At 47.2% G+C, this 20,958-nt stretch overlaps 1 protein-coding gene across 21 annotated transcripts in view; it reads right to left on the bottom strand.

Annotated features, from left to right (window-relative positions):
* The window catches only part of TENM2 (teneurin transmembrane protein 2), a 1,331,021-nt gene that overhangs the window by 24,164 nt on the left and 1,285,899 nt on the right, over window positions 1-20,958 (bottom strand). For 20 of the 21 annotated variants that reach the window (XM_084761228.1, XM_084761214.1, XM_084761231.1 and 17 more), the window contains 5 exons: window positions 20,666-20,898; window positions 18,042-18,196; window positions 15,694-16,568; window positions 10,874-11,049; window positions 9,074-9,309 (listed from right to left, as the gene is read on the bottom strand). In XM_084761228.1, coding sequence (XP_084617354.1) covers window positions 9,074-9,309; window positions 10,874-11,049; window positions 15,694-16,568; window positions 18,042-18,196; window positions 20,666-20,898 — 1,675 coding nt within the window. The remainder of the gene's footprint in view (window positions 1-9,073; window positions 9,310-10,873; window positions 11,050-15,693; window positions 16,569-18,041; window positions 18,197-20,665; window positions 20,899-20,958) is intronic. The other variant, XM_084761230.1, reaches the window with a different exon arrangement.

The raw sequence follows: 20,958 nt of genomic DNA, 5'->3' as shown, positions 1-20,958 counted from the left end.
CAAAGTGAAAAGGAAGCTTTCCTTCTGTTAAAACACCCAGTATGCAATGCTTTCAGAATTCTTGGGAACCTTGTTGCAAGTCAGTCATCAGTTCAGAGGGAATGCTCAGGAGGATAGGACTCCCCAGTATACCGCACCTGCTACCTAGGGAAGACATTTTGAAAAAAATCACTGGCTGGTGTTAACTTTGCAAATGTGAAATTTCTATTAAATGCCCAGCCCTTCTCATAATTAAATGTAATAAATTCAGTGGAAGCCCCACCAAAGAGTTCAGGCCAGTTGTGCAATCTAATATATATATATATATTTAATTCTAAGGACATGGTCCATAAGGAGGGTATTCAGGCTGTGGGGTGTGAGACAGGGGAGGGTCCACCAGGAGTGCTCAACTTTCTGTGGGTGCCTGCCCCCCAGTTTAGAGCATGCAGGGGCTTTAATTTAGCCACACTGTTCTCTTATTCCAAATTAAATTACCCGACTCGCAATATTTAAATTAACCTTGAGGCTTCCTGGAGAACATAAAAGTTATTTTGAATTATTTTCACTGCCAGGATCAGCACAATTCCCCTCTCAGCCGGCTCGGCAGGCATTCAGCGATAGAGAAACCAATTTTTAAATTAATACAATTTTGTGTTTGTAAGGAAGCCATTATTTTTAATTATCGGGCGTTTTCCTCAGTCTAGCTTCCCCAGTTAATAAAACTCAGCTATTTAGCATGGTTTTTATTTTTGCAGAGGGCAGATTTTGGGAAATAGTTTCCCCTCTGGGATTTCCCCCCAGCGTGTTTTGATCTCACCAAGCGCATGCCTGTCACAGGAAGGCGCATAAAAAACCCCGAGAAAAGGAAACACTGTCGTCAAAATGGCCCTGCTGGGCCCATCATGGGTGACTCTAATTCAGCTCCAGGGGCAACGGGAGTGTGTGAGCTGAGAAACAGAGGAGGAAATGACACTGTGCTAGCCTTCTCCCCGGAAAATGGAACTGTAACACAGCAGGACAGATTTCAGCTAGACACACAGAAGACTCCCTTTGCCCATTCGGCTTGCAGGATGGGAAACCCAAGGAGACTAATGGGGGAGGTTGTGAGCATCTGCAGTGATTAACGGCAGACATGCCTGCCTTTGAGTTTAGCTATTCATGGGAAAAGCCTGGCTAGGTGACATTCTTATTTCTTTTCTGGGTCAGTCCTTGGGGCCTTAAAAGCACCCAGCCCCTGATGCCACTGGATGAGACCGGATACCGCACGGGGATCAGCGTTTGTGCAGACAAAACAAGTTGGTATAAATTTAATATTAGCTTAAATAATGCATCATTAGAGGGGAGAGCCTCTGTAAACACATTAAATAATGGATTCCCAGAGCAAACATTAGTTTTGGATGACTAGCTCTTTTGGGTGGTGACGGATAGAGGAGGTGGGGAGGGAAAAGATCCAAATCTTGAGTCATAGTTTGACACTGATTAACTGTGTCAGTTCAAAGTCACATCTTCACTGCCCATGCCTCAGTTTCCCATTTCCGATAATCTCCAAGGTCCCGGTGAATAGGTCCTTTACCTTAGAATTCCATGTCCCTGGGGGCCACACAGGAGTATCGAGTTGGAACGGGACCTTCTAAAGCACTATTATGAAAAATTCAAGACTAGAAAAAGTGACTTAAGTCATCGGTGAGGGTCAAGCATCTGAGGGGCTTTGCTCCAGGGAACAGTCAGAGTCATTCTGGAAGGTTCTCTCAAAGTGGAACTAAGGCAGAGGTAGAAGGGAGTGAATTTTCATGACATCACCTCCAAGTCCCATTCCTTCACTTATTCCTTCCTTCCTTCATTCATTCATTTGTTCTTCGTTCATTCAATATTTACTGAGCACCTATGCCATGTGCTTGCTGCTGTGACAGGCACCAAGACAGAGCCAGGCAACTTCCAGGTGAAAGGACAATATAGGCCAAGGAACTCCAAATGAGAGTCAGTGCAGTAATGAGGGTAAATATCAGCAAGCAAGTGTGGAATGGGCTGGGACCCAGTATAGGAGTTGACAAAGAGATTCCCAGAGAAGGTGCAGGGGCACTAGCAGGACAAGGCAGACTTTGATAGGCCGGCTGTCCCTCAGCAGTCCTCTGCATCACCACTGCTTACTGTGGAGCCTGCAGTGTCTCCCAGGGCTGGAAAATCCCCACTTATCCTTTATTTGAGTTTCAGCTCAAGTGCTATTTTTTTTTTTCAGAGTAGCCTAACTTATCTCTTACCTATTCCCATTTTTTTCTTTTCTTTTCCTTCCTTCCTTCCTTCCTTTTTAATCTTTTTCTGGTTTTTCGAGACAAGATTTCTCTGTGTATCCTTGGCTGTCCTGGACTTGCTTTGTTGACTAGGCTGGTTTTCAACTCAACAGAGATCCACCTGCCTCTGCCTCCATCAATGCTGGGATCAGAGGCGTGCATCACGTGAGCCTGGCTTCCTGTTCCCATTTTTAACCTAGGCTTTTCTTCAGAGCATCACCACAGTTTCTTTCTATGATACTTATTTTTATCATTGCTTGAGGTGCTTCGCTAACACTTAAGACTTTTTCCCCTTTTTTCTTTTTGTTTAATACTTTTCTCCACACCATCCTCAACATCATATTCTTGCTTGTGTATATGTGTTTGCGATCCTAACACTTAGGGGATCGAGACAGTAAGAGCGACAGTTTGTAGACAGCCTGGGCTATACAGCTATAAGACCCTGTCTTAAAGAACAACAAACAAACAAACAAACAAACAAACAAATGTCTCACCCCTGACACTTACTGGGTCCATACACTGGTGGATTCAAGGCCATGTCACAGCCACCAATCTCAGCTCAGAATATATATAATGCTAGCTGTCCCTTCCCACCCTGGGCACCCCAAATCTACTTCCCTGCCTTCCATTCCATTCTCCTTTCTCTGCTTTCTGCTCTGTATTCCTACTTTGCTAGGTCCAGATGCCTCACCCCCCCCATCCCCCCCACCCCTGCCCCCAGCTCACTCAACTCTGTTCTCTCACCCATGAAAGAATGGGGACAGAGAGGAAGTAACAGTTTGGGGACTGCAGTCTGAGATTGGGGGTGGGTACCCTACAAACTCTTCCCCAAATAAACTTGGCTCTGGAAAACAAAACAAAACAAAGCAAAAACCAACCCACTAACAAGGAAGTGGAGAGATGGCTCAGTGGTTAAGAGCATGTATTTTATTTTGTAGAGGACCTGGGTTGAGCTCCTAGTAACCTGTTGGGCAGCTCACACTGCCTGGAACTCCAGCTTTAGGAACTATAATACCCTTTTCTGGACTCTGAGGGTATATGCACGTATTCCTTCTCATGTACACACTCCCTTTCATATATGCATAACTGAAAGCAAATCTTTAAAACAACAACAACAACAACAACAACAACAACAACAACAACAACAACAAAGATGTTATATTACAATACATTATCCAAAAGTGAAGTACTGTTTGCTTAGGGAATTTATGGTTTAATATGAGCATAGAGGCTTGCCCTTTCTAATTACGTACAATTTAAACTAATATTCAAATTCAAGGTGCTGTAAACTGTTCTGGATGCATTAGCCTGCCCTCAAGATCATATAGGGTCTTGCCTGTGTTGGTCACATTTACACATTGAGTGGCTGGTAACTTTGTCAAGCCTATAGTGGGTATTGGAAAGAAGAAACCACTAGACAGGTTAAGAGTGAAGGCATCAGGGCACGAAGGACAGACTCCAGACCTTCAAGACGATAGGCATATGTTAACAGACCTGCCTGTACAGGCCCTACGCAGAACTGAGTTCAGGATGGCATGGTCACACGCACACACATGCGTGTGTACACCCACCTTGCTCCCAACACACTGTGATTTGCTACATAAGTAAGAGTAACGCACACCAGTGTGTAACTGTGCTTTCGTACTAATTATATGAAAACCAAAACAAAATTACTAACTCCCACTTTATATCGGAATGCTGATATCATCACTGATAGCGGCATCACAATGGAAGGCTGTCTTGGAAGCAATATTCCTTTTGTTCTGATACCTACCCGTGTAGCTGTTTCTTGCGTTTGCAATCTCTATGTAAATCACAATCAAGAAGAAATACCCTAGTGTCACACGCCTTCATTTTTTTTTTTTTTAGAGAGAATCAGGTACAAATCCATGTTAGGAAAGAGAAGAGGTTTTAAATTAGAGCAGAAGGGTTCATTTTCAGTCCTTTCTCCCAGAAACCTAGGAGAAAAACTGGGTCAGGGGTGGCGGGGGTGCGGGGGTGATGCTGACAGGCTTCTGGTTTGCACCTTGTGGTAAGACTCTGGAGGGACGGGGGGCACAGAAGAACAGCTCCCCTGCCCCTCAGCACCTTTCTTTTGTGATTTTTGATATGAGACCCTCCTTTTCCGAAACTTCTTACAAAAGCCAGGTTTGGACATGTGACCTGAGCCTGGCCAATCACAGGCCTCCATCTCCCTAACCAGTGACTGGAACAGGGAAGCAAACTCCATACATGTCAGGCCAGTCACAGTTCCTCCATGGATTTTTTTTTTTTTTAAAAATGCAGAGCTTCCATTCTCTGGTTTTACTAAGCTGAGATGATGTAAGATTTTGGCCAAGTCTTCTTGACCCCCAGTGTGAAGCGAGCACCAGTTTACCGTATAAGAAATTTAGGCCAACTGCCAAGATGAACACTGTGAAAAGAGGGAAGGGACCTATGAGAAAGAGAAGAGAGCAACGCTAAGCTGGTGACACCTTAAGAGTCTCTAGGGCCATCTCCTCCTTCATGGTGTCCCTGCTGTGTGAGACAACACATGCCCCCTTTTGTCATGCTGTCTTAATTATGTTTTGCAGAGAAGGAGTCTGAACAGATATGGAAGCATGTTAGTTACACTTCTACCTTCTTGGGCTAGGGGAGAATTTACTTGGTAAACATCTTCAAGGCGGGGCCTAAAGAGGACATGTCCACCGTATCTTCCCACAGGACAATTTGTCACCAGTATCGGAATGTGACACGGTCCCCGTGTTCACAGAGCTGAGAGATGCTGTGAAGCAGTTGTTTTCGGAAATGCCAGACGGACTAGTGAGGCACGGAGGAAAGCAACAGGAGGTTCTCTTTCAAGAAAGAGACAAGTCTTTGGTGGCCAGGGCGTGATGAAACTCCTGCCTCACTTGACCCTGGTCAGGGAACACGGGACTTATCGATCCTTCTGCTTCTGTCTACAGCACTGTCATCTTACATGTGCCCAGTCTAAAAGGAAAAATGCTTGGTGCTTTCATTGCCTAAGACACATCTCTGGACAGAAAGCTGTGACAAGACAGGTCACCAGGATGGGCTAAAACTTTACTGGCTGTTCTTTTATAGGAAAGTCCTTTGTTGGGAATTTTGGACTCCTCTCACCACTGAACCTTATAACCCCAAGTGGTCAGACTTGTCGGAGCTGGCTGGTGCTGGGGGAGAGGCCAGGCTGTCTGGTTTAGTGTGTGTGAGACACTTCCAGTTGCTACCCTAGCCCTGAGACTCACTCCACATGCTATCGTGGGGTGCGGCGGGGGTGTGGGGGACAACCTATGGCACGTTGGTGTGACCAGCTACATATTCAACTTTCCTCCTGGCCTCTTTACCCTAGAAGGCAGGGCAGGGGTCCCACTGCCTCCCACACCTAGTTTGGCTTTTAGTGTCTCCATCGGCTAGCTCAGAGTCTGGCACAGCCTTCCTGGTCTACACGATCACGTGGAAGGCCTCTTGGAAGTCAGCACTGCACGGGCAGCCAGGCTTGCTGCCAAATCCTATTAATCATGTGTGTTGCAATTCTCCCAGGCCTCTCCCTCTCCTCTCCCTTTTTTTTCCCTGCTGGAGACCAGTTTCTAGTTTGCATTACTGTAACAGCTCTGAGCCGCCCCTCTCCTCCTGTCTGGTCTCCTCCTCGTCTGTCTTCTTTTGCACCCAGGGAAGCTGGAGAGATCTTTCTAATCCATGCATCCCCACACATCACTCAGCTAATTAAGCCCTGGGACAACTCTCCATGGCTCTCAGAATAAATACCGGCCTAGTCTAACATTCCCTTGCACGTGGCCCTGGCTACTTTTTCTCAGACCTCATGAGTTTTGGAGGTTTTCTGAACTGGATACCCATACCTCAGGATCCTGGCTTTCTTGAGGGCATCTCTCCCTGTCTGGAAACTTCTTTCCCATTTTCTGTGCCAGGCTACTGCCCGCCGCTCTACAGAACTGACCCTGAGATCCCTGAAGCCCCACCCCCCCTAGTCTCTTGTCAACCTTGTGACCTGATTTGGGTTCCCCAAATCTTCTTTTGGTTTCTCCCTGGTGAAGTGGAAGTTTCTGGTTTGCTTATACCCTGGCAACCAGAAAAGTCATTTTCCAGGCCTCCTTGGGGTTAACCCAACTGTCCTCTTCTGGGCATGGGGAATGAATGCATGTCACATTCATGCTAGCTCACCACGCTCCCTCGAGGTGTTTAAACTCTTCCTCTTCGATGGCAGTCTCGGGGGCCATGTGTGCTTGGTGCGCTGGGATCCCGACATAGAGAAACTGGGTCTAGCCATTATTTGGACTGTGAGGGGTGACGCTTCAGAGAGTTCAGGGCCTATTTGTTACCTGGGCCATACATTACCTACTCCTGACTGAGAGACTAGGTGATCCTTTCCTTGTGCTACTGGCTTAACATTGTACCACTTGCGATGTCCTTGTCACCAAACCTCAGGCTCCCACGGTAGAAGGACTCTGCTGTCTTTTTCTCTAACCTACGCCTTCCACAGTACTAGACAAAGACGGGCGCTCAGTAAATCCTCTCGTAAATGGATGGAAGATGCTTGGTCCCACTGGATGACAGAAAAGGAGCAAAAAGAGATGGCAAGGCTGTCCACAGGGAGAGAAGTCCAGACCTCCCTGGACTTGAGACCGATTGCTCGCCATGGGGGCCACCAGATGTCGCTAGTTTGGGGGCTACAACATTCCTATAAAGGAACTCGTGAAGTCCAGGCCGTGCAGAGATCCCTGAATCCACATTGCACTCAGCACTTCCCCCACACCTTTCTTCCAACGCCTCCCCCACAGTTTCCAGGAGTTTCTTTTATTTCATTCACTAAACAGTTTATGAACTGAATTAAAATAAATGAGATGCAAATAAATTCCAGGCTTTCTCCCTCATTTTCAAATTACATTTTCAGTCCACTCAACCTGTTATAATCTCATAGTGATTTTCATTTAAGAGAGCTAAACGGATATGTGATTATTGTTACAGGAACGAACACCAGACAATTAAATGTTGAGGTGTTGATAGATAAAACTGTGTTTTGATTTGCATAAACATGATGCCAGCAAGTCTAACCCCGGCAGAAACTCAGTTATAAGACTTGCGTGCCTAACTTCTGTTAATTACCACAAGTACCATTATTAAGAATTTTAATATTCAGAGTTGGGATTATTGCCATTTTATTTTAGGGCCACATTTATCTTTATTTTGAAAACTTAGTCAAAATGCATAACTAATTTATCAAGGAAAAGGCCCGATTACTACTTATAATCAACTTCTACAGTACAGCATATCAAAAATCAATTACACAGCCCTGAATCCAGTCATTAAGGATTTAGCCACTAATCTCATTCCATTTTTGTCTTTAGGAAGATACCGCAGCTTGCAACTTTGCAGATATCAGCAGAGGAAGAAAAACATGGGAGTCTGCTGATAACCTAATGTGGAGAATTAAACTCTAGCCAGACAAAGGCAGAATCTTAATACGCAGTGGCCTGGCTCTTCAGGGAGGTCACCTGCCTGGCTGGGCTTCAGAAGTTATGACCCAAGTTTGGCAGGTACCCAGTCTTCTGCTCCCAGGGGCTCTAAAGCATTGTTTTGACTTTGCCCTGCTCTGTGGCGGACTGTCTTCCCAGGGCCTCTCTTGACCCACAATTATCTTGGGTCTTTATTAGTCGACCTCTTGGCTGTCTCCCCTTCCGTGTCCCTGGATGAGAGTGCCAGACCTTGCGTGACATCTACCTTAAGTCTCAGGACAGGGCCCGTCTCTAGCTGCTCAGTAAACATGCTTCGGATATGACGAAGACTGAGTTTTTTGGCACTTATCTCCTTATTCTGGGAGAAGGGTTGCCAGCATGGTAGAAGCAGGTCCCTCTGTGTGACAAGAACTGACAGGAGAAGGAGCCACAGTGCTCTTGATCATCTAAACAGGAAGATGTGTAGAACTGTGACTAAGGATACTGGCCAGTGAGCAAGACAGAAAGATGGACCTGGGGCCAAATCCTGGCTTAGCCTTGAATTTTAGTTATTATGTCATGACACTTAATTAGCTTCCTTGTTTCTCATCTGAGAACTGGGAGTGATAGAAATAATCCCTTAGGCTACTGAAAAGATTACAGTAACACAAATAAGGCTTTTGACTTAGCGTCCATAGCATGGACATCCTCCATAGGTGTGTTTCAGTTAGCTTTTCCATACATGTCCTCAACACATGTGCTTCCATTAACTATTCAAAGATGTAAGGTAGGGGTGGTTAAAACATCTTGCTGCCTATTTTATTTTGTTACTTCCTCTTGCCATGCCTCCCTGATTCCTCAGGCTAGTTGACATCTTCCTTTTGTGACCACACAGTATCCCCCAAGGGACCTGTCTCCACACACCCTGAGATCATCCTTGTGTATGCATTTTTCAGAAGAACATCACTTCTTGGCTATAAAGAACACATTTTATACTTTCATTCTCCCACTATCTAGCAAACTACCAAGCACACAGTGGCAGCACCAGCTGGGACTCACAAGCTGCACTGTTCAGACAGTGAAAGCCAGGAGAGGACATGGGCGTGTGCAAAAAAAAAAAAAAAAAAAAAAAGGACCAGTGCCTTCTCCAGCTGTGGCACGGCCATGAATCTACCACAGGGACTGCTGCCCATCTGTCTCAGGAAATGGAGGGATTTTCCTTAAACCCAGAGGAATACATCTTCCACCTTCTGAAAGTACAAAGGTGTTCCAGAGGCCTAACATTCCCTCTGCAGTGTGAGGAAGGGAAGCCTGTCCCCTCTGGGTCTCTGGCAGGACAAGAGTGGACCCTCTTACCCGAAGCTTCCTTCCAAAGATGGTGACTTTGCCTTTAATCTGCTCCTTCCTCAGGCGCCACTCAATGGAGTTCAGGCCATTCTCCATAGGCAGGGAGATGTTGCAGCGCCCAATGGTGGGGGTGATGGTGCCCGCAAGGACGTGGGGCTCACTGTGGAAGCTGACACCCATGCCATTGGCGTACATCACCCGCAGGGTCCCGTTATTGCAGAGCTGGTAGCTGTTTCGCACTTGATCTGGAAGAATGTTAATGGGGGTGGGTACGGGGAGAGAAATTATCCACTCGATTAGTCAGGAGAGAATAGAACCCCTATTTTTTACGGGTTTCCATGGTACTTAGCAGCTGTCAGTCTGAGGCTGCCTTCAATTAGCACACACACAATGGGAAGGTGAGTGGCAGAGATGCTCCTGATCCACGGGAAGGAAAACATTATTAATATGTGGCACTCCAGAAATAATTATGCCCTGATAGTTTTCTTTTACTCACTGAAGACTATTAATAGCACATTTAAACATTTAAAGATGTCTATTGCCTACACAATTTGTGTCAATCAAATCCCTGAACTTTAACATATATATTTTAGCTTATATGAAAAAAAAAATAAATGAAAGGCAAACTACTTCCATTTTTTACTCCCCTTTGGCCTATCATCTAAGCCAAGGTTGACGGTCTAACCGCAGGTCAGATGCAGTGGAAAGCAAGTCCAGTGTGGATCAGCACAGCAAAAAGAAAAAGCTACCTTCCCTCTCTACATGACATCACTGCTGCCTGGGTCGCTATGTTACCGAAGAACTTGGGCAACACACACAGTGTGAGGTAGATGGAGACAGAGGGGGCTGATAATGCGTGTTTATCTTCCTGAATAGAATCTACACCAGTCAATCAGACTTCTGACCTTTTCCTGTATCAAAGAATCACATTCAGGAGCCAGCTTTTATAGGCACACTGTTTCCTCCCCATCTGGGTGAAGAAGCCAGGCTAGGGGGAGTGAGCAAGGGTGTACCTGTCACTCAGTGACTCCGACCATCATACAGAAGGACAGAATCTACATCATTAATCATCTGGCGGAGCAGAAATAGAGCCATTGAAACAGGCTTTGCTGAGGGATAATGGTCTAGAAATGTCATCATTTATCTACTGAGACGACACTTTTATCCTCTGACAACTGGCTAGCCCACCGACATTATATCTTAATTAAAAGAAAAAAAAATTAATCTGCAGGATGCTGTTTCTTGCCAGCCCCTGCCCCTGTGCTTGCCCTGGAATGCATACAACCAAAACAACGGGTGGTCAGAGACCTTGGGGATCGGGGGTCCTGGCAAGAGATTGCTCAAGCGCTTGGATTCCAGGCCAAGCAACTCAATAAAAACATGTTTGCAAGAGAGAATCGAAACAGAGTGATGAAAACAAAATCCGGTGGTAGCCCTGGAGAATAAACAGTAATTGCGATGATAATGACATGGGTTGGCTTTTCAGAGGGCGGGTGAAGGAAAGAAGGTAAGAAACAGGAAGAGCATGGTTGGGAATAAAATGAGGTGTTTTTGGATATGTAGATTTCTCCAGATAACTACATCTTTGTTGAGAGGGTAGGACATTTCCCTGTATTGGAGAGATTTACTTGTATTTTATTTTTTCCCTGAGACTGTTTTTCTGGTAGAGTGGGTTTGCTGCAGACGTTTGAGTAAGACAGAAAACTGAGAAATGTTCTGGATGTTTAGACATTCTCTCAGGCGAGGGACTACTGCCTCTGGAGCTAGGGGTGAGCTCAAGGGCAAAGGGGTGTTGCGCTGAGGCCTTACCTTGGACCACTGTGTAGGAGGCCTCCACTGAGGAGAGGTTGGTGATCACAGTGACATCATCATCACGGTTGGAGTTCTCAATGTCAATGGTGATGGATTTCTCCATTTCCCGGTGCAGACTGGTCACCACACCCGTGGGCCGTGTCACGTTGGTCAGACGGCCCTCATGGTCATAGCTGGAAGAAAAGAAATACTAGTCAGAAGCACATTCTGTGGAGCTTCCTTGACATTCAGACCTACAGGAAGGCCAGACCCTCAGGGGCTGAGGAAGAGAGAGTGGAAGGTGGGGGTTGCTGGATGGTGCTCTACACTGAAGCCTTGCTGTAACCCAGACCTCAGCCTGCCCTGAGGAACAGTTCTGTGGATTTCTCGTGCCTGTTGATTTCATGGATTTTAGCTCAGTGGGACCCTGTCTGCTGGTCTCAAGCAGGGTGGACTTAACCACACCTTCCTGAGCTGGTGGGACTAGCTACTTGTAAGCATCCTTTGCATTTTATGTGTTTTGCAGAGCGCCCAAGGCAATGCTCCCCAAATATACATTCCATTGCATCTTGTCTTTGCTGAGCAAACCACATTCTTATTTATTTTTAAGTGTGTGTGTGTGTGTGTTTGTATGTATGTGTGTGTATGTGTGCATGTGTGTGTATGTGTGCATGTGTGTGTATGTGTGTGTGTATGCGCATGCATGCATGTGTGTGTGTATGTGTTTGTGTGTGTGTGTGTGAGTGCGTGCGCACGTGCGTGTGTGTGTGTGTGTGTGTGTGTGAGTGCGTGCACCCGTGCGTGTGTGCGCGTGCACTCATGCTCATGAAAACCAGAAGAGAACATAAGATTCTCTAGAACTGGAATTGCTGGCAGTAGTGAGCTGCCCAGTGTGGCTGCTGGGAACTGGACTCGAGTTTCCCAGAAAGACAGTTGAGTATATTCTTACTCACTGAAACATTTCTCCAACCCCTAAACCACACTGTTTTCCCACTGGTTGTTCACCCAATCTAACCAAAACCTAGCACTTGAGACCATGCAAGCCTTAGTCTTTCACAGGGGTACCACACCTCATCCCACTCATCACCCTTGTAGACCTCTCAAAAGTCAGCCTGGGGGCTGGAGAGATGGCTCAGTGGTTAAGATCCCTGTCTGTTCTTCCAAAGGTCCTGAGTTCAATTCCTAGCAACCACATGGTGGCTCACAACCATCTAAGCTGAGATCTGGTGCCCTCTTCTGACGTGCAAGCTCACATGAAGACAGAACACTGTATAAATAATAAATAAATTAAAAAAAAAAAGTCAGCCTGGACCAAATGCCACCTCCACGTCCTCACTAAAGCCCTACAAACCTAGCTTGGTCACGCAGCCCCCCAAACAACAAAGCTCAGATACCCTAGCCTGCTGGGAGACTCCCTGGATCCCGGTTGTCCTCAGTATCCATGTCTGGCCATGACATGATCACACTTGCTGCCTGCAAACTTCACGAAGAGAGTTCTTTATAGCTACATGTTGCCTTTACCCCTTTCTCAGAGGTGGGTCTGGTTTTGCCACCTGCAGGTGGAGAGCATCTGCCCTCACTAGAAGACCAGTGCTTTTAAACACCTTGGGCAAGGAAGATGGCTGTTCCCACAGTCTGCATATGGAAGAAGCCTCTGAGCGCTCCTGCATGGGCCCTCACACTCAGGAGAGATGGGGAAGAAGATGGAGCAACGAGGCCTTGGCTTTCCCACAGCTGAACCTCTACCTGGAGGAGGATCTTCTAGCCTCGGGGAGAGAAGCCCAGTTGGCAGGTTCTGAGCGATGGGTCCTGGAGCTGGTACGGTACATGGGAAGTAAGCTCTCCATGGAGGAGTCCATAGGGAAGCAGTGGGAAACATGAGTGGTAAAACATGGAAGGAACTGGGAACCTTGGGACGGTGACCTGGATCTGTCTTGAAATGACAAGGGAACTGTTATCTTTAGGGAGAAGAGGAAACAGTCAACCTCTATGGATGCTGAGCTGCATGGCCTGTGTGGGTAAAGGTGGTAGGGGCAACAGGAAGCTTAGTGGGCTGGAAGAGGGGCCTGCCTCTTGTCTCTGTTCTTTCCTTTGCCTAGGATGGTGTGCAGTGGAAATCCAGACAGCGCCTTCCCTGCAGAGGCTTGATGCTGTAACCATGGAGGGCACCCAGGCCTTCTAAGCCAAAGGATATCACTTTGTTGTTCCCCGCCCCCAACTAATGCAGTGGTTTCTTGGATGGGGGTCCAAAGAGTCTATTTACACTAGTGACAAATTAGAACTGTATGAAAGGATCAGTGATTAAAGACTATTAAATAATTATCTATCTATAAGAAAGAATCTTAGGCGGCTGTCAAAACGAACAGCATGGATTCCTACTTATTGGCACATGTGTGTGTGTGTGTATGTGTGTATATGTGTGTGTGTGTGTGTATGTGGAAAAGGGAAGAACAAAGGACACGTCCTTCCTAGCACACGAGTTTTGAATGTAGACAAACATCTCTGAAAAGTAGACATATAAATATTAATGGCATTTTTCTCTGTGGGGTTTTGACTAATTTTTGTTTTGTCTTGGAATATTCTTGTGTTTTAGCAATTGTAGCCTCCTTTCACATTTTAGAAGCATAAAATACATTAAACAAAGAAACGGATGTTTGGGCTTTGGGTGTCTTGCACAACGCTCAGGAGCAGAGATCCACCGTGCAGGGTCTGCGTTGAGCGTATTCTCTGGGACCTGACCAGGGTCTAAAGCCCAGGACTCTGTCGTTCCAGGACACCTGTAATGCGCAGGCTGCCGTGCATCCTTCTGAGAGAAGAGGGAGGCAGTGGGGGATGGCAGCAGGCGCCTCACAGGCTTTGGGACAAAGTATGCTCTCGGGCTTGCAGATGGACTCTCATGGCGGGGGTAGGGGTGGGGGGAATGCAGCTGCCTGCAGCTTTGCTTGCTTACCGCCCCCCCCCCCCCACCCCATGACAGATCTGCAGATTCAGCTCTCTGGGCGGAAAACTCTGCCCTCGAGAGTGAGAGCAGTAGTCACCAGTGACGGGGGTCTCAGTGTTAACCCAACAGACGTGGTGGCCACGGGGCCTTTGACTTCTTTATAGTTAGTAGACAGTCACCAAACACCTCTTACACGTAAGCTGCTGGTCAAAGTGCGGCGGTATGTGGGCGGCTACAAAATGGACAAAGTTCCACGCCTCATGCCAGATGATAAAGGGAGGATGCTCTTCCCAACCCTGGGAACATGGCAGCATAAGAGGATCCCCAAAGCTCAATTTCCTACATCTCCATTTTGACTGGCTCCCCAAAAGCCACCTTCTAAGACAGAAAAATGCAACTGTCATCTCCAGAGTGCTACATTCCAGCTCGGGAGACTGCAGAACTTCCTTCCTTGGGGAAGTCAGCATCTAGACTATGTGACACCTGTTGTTTTCTCACTGGCTGGATTTGGAGGAGGGAGTTGGTCACAACTGCGGGGCAAACATCACCGCTCCCTTCTTCTGGCGGGTCTGGCTTTAGGGGAGTTATATTTTCTACCCCTCTGGGCCCCAGTTTGATGAGGTAGTCTCTGACCCTCAGGAGACTGGGGCCCACAGAAGTGGGAATGCTGAGAGAGTTCAAAGCAAAGCAAACAGCACCCCCTCAATTCTGATAAAACCGACAGAAGGTGTGTGGGTTAAAGCCTTAGCCCGACTGTGCTGAGAGCTAAAGGTGACACATGGATGGTCCCCAAAGAGGAGAAGAGCATTGGCTGGTGAAGTGTGATCAAGTGCCAGCACCTTGAAGGACATGAAGCTGCTCAGAACCCCCCATAGAGAGCTTAACCCCAAGAGGGAAGCTAAGTCGTGGCAAACAATTCTGCTATGCAGTAAAGCTCCAGCAGATGGCGACAGCTTCCCTCGCATTCTCCCCAAAGCGCTGGCATACACACACAGGAAGCAGCGAACATTGTTGATTTAAGGGTGATCAACAATGAAGTCTTCTTCTTCTTGTCCCTCCCGCCCCCATCTCTCTGTGGTATCCCCTCCATAACTTACTACATTCTCAGCTAGCAGCAACACTAAGACTGAAAGCAAGCCAGCCTTCCTAATGCATAACTTTTGCTCACTGCTGTGGAGAGAGCCCAGAGGCTGGTAAATTTCGTTCAGTCTCCAGCAGGTCACTGGGGACTCAGGCTTAGCAGATTCCTCCAACCAGCAGCTCTTAGGTTAATACCTGCGGCAGCAGGCTCGCTTGACCCAAGCTGCTTCAGGAGCTAGGGAAAACAGCTTTCCCCCCTCCCCCCTCCCCAAAACAAACGGTAGAACTATTAAGTATGAGATAATTGTTAGGGGAAATATGACCAGTCCTCACATCTTTTAATATACCTAGCACTTTATCTGTATTGATCTGCTTCTGCTAAGGAGGAAATTCAGAGTTATCTACCTGTCTGTGCAATCAAGTGTGTTGCTGGACCTATTGTTAAATCACAGGGGCCCCGCTGGGACCCTGCCTGTTAGTTTCTAATTTCCGCACCCATGGCAAACATGAATAATCAGTGGGGTTAATCAGCACTTTATCGCCCAGGTGCTGTGCGTGTCCAATATCCTGAAGTTTGAACGTCAGGCAGACAACAGGAATTCCCAATGCTGGCAGGGAGGATGCTCGATATCAGAGGCCTGATAGAGCACATCATTTAGGAGACAGGAGAAGGGACACGAATATCCTGCAGCTATAAGAAGTCATTAAAGTTAGGAAGACGTGACTAGGCAATTTTAAAAGCCACGCGAATCGTCCATCTGGAGGCCAGCCAAGGCAGGAGGTGGGCTCTACAGGGATTGATCAAAAGCCTACTTACTCATAGAAAGTTGTCCATCCAGTTTCGTCACTCTTGGTGGCTAGGAGTCCAGTGTTCCCATCGTAGGTCATGAGGCCCAGCTCCAGGTTCTGCGTGGACACGGCTTTGAGGCCGCCATTGGTGCCCACGGTAAGGGTGATGATCTGATTATCTGGCATGAGCAGGTGGCGGGGCATGCCACTGCTGTCCCGACGGATCTTCAGGGAATTTCCATTGTTGTCAATCAACTCAGTGACATCATTGTCCGCACTGTAGGTGAAATTGTACAAGTACTCCCCCGTCACCAAGCTCACGGTGTACTGATGGATACCATCGGCATTGAACACGTACAATTCCTGCTCTCCCGGAGACGCAGCCTCATACTGGTTGAACGCATTAAGAACAGGTTTATTTTTGCTGACCGCCCTAATCCGGATATTCCCAAGGTCTGCGATGTAGATGGTGCCATCGGGAGCCACAGCTAAGGACGACGGGGAGTTCAAGATGGCATCGGTGGCGTAAGCATCATCTCCCGAATAGCAGATGCAGTTGACATCATTTTTGCAGTCGCAGTCTGAGGCTGCCCCGGCTAAGAGGCAGATCTCCCCATTGGTGGTGACCTGGCGTAGGCGGTTGATCTTTTTCTCATCTGTCTCAGTGATGTAGAGCACCCCAGTGTGAGAAATGGCGATGGCGCTGGCTGACTCCAGAGCGGAGTGGATGGCGAGCTTACTGAGCGAGTAGTCAATGCCGGGGACCTGGCAGTGCATTGGCCTCCCTGCGATGATGCTGACCTGGTGATTCTCTGTGATTCGAAGGATGACATTATTCTCCAGGACGTACAGGGAATTGTCCATGGGATTGACGGCAAGGTCTGTTGGCCACTCCAGACGAACCTGTACATGACATGGCATTTCAAGAACAGCCTCTAACATTGCGATTTTATGCATCTCAGAGAAAAAGCAGCTATTAAAATATTTCATTTTATATATGTTAATGCTTCCCCCTGCATGTAGCTTGGCACCACATGCGTGCCTGATCAGAAGAGGGTGAGGGCATGCACTGGCTCCCCTGGAACTGGAGTTATGAATGGTTGTAAGCCATTGTGGGAGTGGCGGGACTCGAAACCAAGTTGTCTGCAAGAGGAACGAGTTCCCTTAACTGCTGAGGCATCTCTCCAGCACCAACTTAGCCTTTAAGTAGCAAGCTGTACTAGGAAAGCTCATCACTGAACCATTTGCCTGAGCTGGCTGTTTATGATACAGAAGAGGGAGGCACGTGACCAACTCTTCCTTTGATTTCATCTGTCCTGCCTCGATCCTGCCAGCTCTAGCCACAGCACCATTTCTCCGCTTCAACTGACTAGCTGGGGCTGCAGCCATCACATGCGGTTGCACAGGTAGATAAATGCATAAGGGGCCAATGCAATTCAGCCCACACTCAGCTCCGTGAGCCACGGGTCAGAGACGGCTCTGTTCATTTAGAGAGGACACATTTGTCCAAATTGCAGAAAAAAGCCACCATGTGGTTTGGAAGGTGGCCCTAGCCCGAGAACAGACAAAGAACAGGCTGGCTAACAAACTACAACTTGAGTGTTTGAAAAAAAAGAAAGAGAGAAAGAAAGAAATGAACAGAGCCAAGTCAAATACATGCCTCCTCTGTGGAATTTGAATTCAACATCTCAGTAGCAACTTGCCAGTTTGTTGGGGGAATTTGAGCTAAAATTTACGAGGTTGGCCAAGGGTTGAGAAGACTCTCACAGGCAGGGTGAACGTACTACAGGCCTGGCTTCTTCGAACAAACACCACACGTTTGAGGAGCCTGTGGTCTCCGCCACTGTAAAAGACCTGATGAAACATGCCCTTTGGAGGGTGATTGAGGAAGGCTTTGCTCTAGGAACGACTACACAAAGTGGAGGTTTATATAGTGAAGGTGCAATCATCCCAGATTTACAGCGAAGCTCTGATTGACGTGTAACACCAAAACCACACAGTCTCCAATCTTTGAGAATGATGGAGACAAGAGATAATTATACAGCTGCCCTACCCTATAATCTGCCACTGCGAGAGTGTGTCACCAGCCTTGCCTCTCAGAGCAGAATGGCCCTCTCTCTTCTTGTTCTCTCTCTCCTTCCCTCTATCCCAAGTTTAAGCATCTCCTCTTTATTACTTCTCTCCTCTCTCTTTCTCCCCTCCCCCTTCATTTCCATCCTGCATTTTTCATCTTGATGCCCAGTTTACCTTGATTCCTCTCCAAACTAACTGGAGATCAGTGTTCATGGCTCACGTTCCCAACTCACGTCGTAACGTGTGTGGAACGCGGCCAAGACCTGGGATTTGATTAAGGATGAGAAGTAAAGAGTCCCCCACCTGAGCCACATCCATGCTAGAGTCACAGCTCAGGGGCCGGACAGCTGTGAGGTCATTGGATCCCAGCAGGGTGGAGATGATTCCATTTTGGTCGACCTTCCGGATCATGGTAGCATCAACGAAGTACATAAGCCCGTTCTTGTCCACCGCGATACCTGGAGAGGAAAGCGTGGGGGTGTGTGTTTTTGACCGGAGGATGGTTTGTGGAGGAGATGGGGGATGCCCTATTCTGGGTATGATGTGCTTGGATGAGGGACCTTACTGGGATGGGTAAGCATCCTCAGAAGACTAGATCTCAGTCCTTTAAAAGCAAACATTTCCCAAGGACACTGTGCTGTGCTGCGCACGATTCCCAGGGTGGCTGCTGTATTCGCTTCAACCAATGACATCACCTCGATCTGCAGAGGACCCGGGGCTGCTAGTGACTGTGGAAACAGCCCTGACTCTGCTCTCTCTGGAAAATGAGTTATTACCAAAGTTCATTGCTCTAAAAAAAAAAATGATTGCTAGTATACTACTCAAACACCCTTCACGACTAATTGTGACAATGAGGCTGAGAAACAATGATGCTTTCAGCCACAAACTCCCAATTCAAAACAGTCTCCTCCAGGAAGAATTCCCAATTAAGCCTTGACTCCAATCAGCACTCCAGTGCCCCCAGGGGACACAGAGCCCTAGCATTTCCCTGTCGCAGCAGGACTGATAAGACACAGGCTGCAGCTTCTATTTCTCTTGCGTTTTTCATTTCAGTGCCCAAGTACAAGGCTTGGCATCCTTAATCCATGCTGCAGGCTGCTTGCACAGTAGCTAAAAATGCTAACAAGAATTAGGCCCTGATATGATTGCTCCTTAACCCCAAGCATCTCTAGTCCTTTCAAATAGACGCTCATCAATTCCAAGAACTCCTCAGGACAGGAGTCATGGAAATAATGCTCATGCTATTATATTATTTATTTAAGTGTGTGTGTGTGTGTGTGTGTGTGTGTGTGTACATATATATTTGTATGTGTGTGCATGCATGTGGAGGCCAGAGGTTGATGTCGGGATGTTCTCTGCTTTATTTTTTGAGATAGGGGCTCTCAGTGAACCTGGAAACTGCTGATTTGTTGTAACCAAGGATATCCCCCTGCCTCTGCCTCTCAGAGTAGGGATTAGAGGTATGTACCACTGCACCTGATATTTTCTTTTCTTGTTTTTGTGTAAGTGCTGGGGACCTGAACACAGGTGTGTGTCACAAACACTATACTAAGTGAGACATCTATCCAGCCCCTTGTCTGTCTGTCTCTGATCTCTGAAGCTCAAGAACAATTTAATTATAATTTAAAAGGACAAAATACCCAAGGCAGGTAAGCTTTAAATCTCAGCAGTTGCCTGGAAGAGGAAGACGGGGAAGAACCGGAGCAAGCCATGCTATTAAGCAGGCATGGAGGCGAGCCACATGCAAGGTAAGCAGGTGCTTGGCAGGGAGGGAGCTTTAAAGACAAAGTGACAAAGCCTAAAGTCACTTAGGCTCTGGCCAGCTTCTGGAAGAAAAAGGCAGAGGACAAGAGAAAGGGAGAGTTACATCTTTCTGAGTCAGGGCTTGAGAAGGAGGGCAGATGCAAATAGAACCTCATGGTGGTTTGTAGTAAGTGCACCAGGGGCTGGGAATTCTGGGACAGGAAAGTACACTGCCTTATCAAAGGGCTAATTATTCTTTCTGCCCCCTTTAGTGTGGCTTGTGGTGAACCCACCTTCCTGAAGGAGAGTCCCTTGGCCAGGAGATTGGCTGGACCAAGTGGATTAACTTCAGGAAGGACATGGACCTGTTCCCATCTAGAGGAGTGGTTCTCAATTTATGGGCCAAAACCTGTTTGGGGTGGTTCCCAGGAGTCTCCTAAAACCACTAGAAAACCAGATGTTTACATTAAGAGTCATAACGGTAGCAAGATTACAGCTCTGAAGTAGGAACAAAAATAATTTTATGGTTGGGGGTCACCATAACATGAGGACTTGTATTAAAGGGTTGCAGCATTAGGAAGGCTGAGGACCACTGACATAGAGGTACATGGCATTCTTTTGGCTGAGAGGAAAAAGCTTTACCTCACTGAGTATTCACCCTTCAGTTCGGTTGTTTTTTTTTTTGAGACAGGGTTTCTCTGTGTAACAGCTCTAGCTGTCCTTGAACTTGATCTCTAGACCAGGCTGGCCTCGAACTCACAAGGATCTGCCTGCTTCTTCTTACCGAGTGCTGGGATTAAAGGCATGTGCCACCATCATATGGCTTCACCCCTCAATCTTTAACTGCTATTTTTTTTTTTTTGATCCACTACTGTCTAACATTAGTCTGGCATGATGTAAGCCCCATAGGCTCTGCTGTGTCTCTGGCCCCTATAGCTGACGCTCTGACAGGTGACGCTAACACTGTCTCCTAGTGTCAACAATCTCCAGGGGCAGGCTATCATGTTTCTCTAAGTGGTATACATGGGTGGTAAAGTTCATTCTAATAAATAAGCTGGGATTATACCCAGAAACCACAATGATAATTAATCTTAGGGGAAAATGGTTTTTAGATGATATGGATTTATTCAGCCTGCAGCAGGCTCCTTGTAGCGTACAGAAGTCTCCCCTTCTGTGGCCTTTACCTCTCGGGCTCATCAGGGTTGCGTCCACAGCCTTCCCTCCATCCCCACAGCGGGCTTCATCAAAGGGTAGACACTGTTCGCCAGTCCCTGCCACAATTTCTGAATTCCCAGCCAGGTCTTTGGCTCCACTCAGAGACTTGACGCGGTAGATTCTGCGACTGTTGGTGTCAGAGACATAGAGGGAGCCAGTCACAGGGTCCACAGCCAAGTAGTACTTGTGTCCTGGGCTGTTGCTTTAGGAGAAGCACAAAGAGAAAAGAAGAAGAAGAAAGGATTATGCAGCTGGCGTCTTG

Source organism: Acomys minous (assembly GCF_964271855.1).
Source record: "Acomys minous genome assembly, chromosome: 16".
NCBI classification, from domain to species: Eukaryota; Metazoa; Chordata; class Mammalia; order Rodentia; family Muridae; genus Acomys; species Acomys minous.
This window is presented reverse-complemented; position numbering and strand designations above follow the sequence as displayed.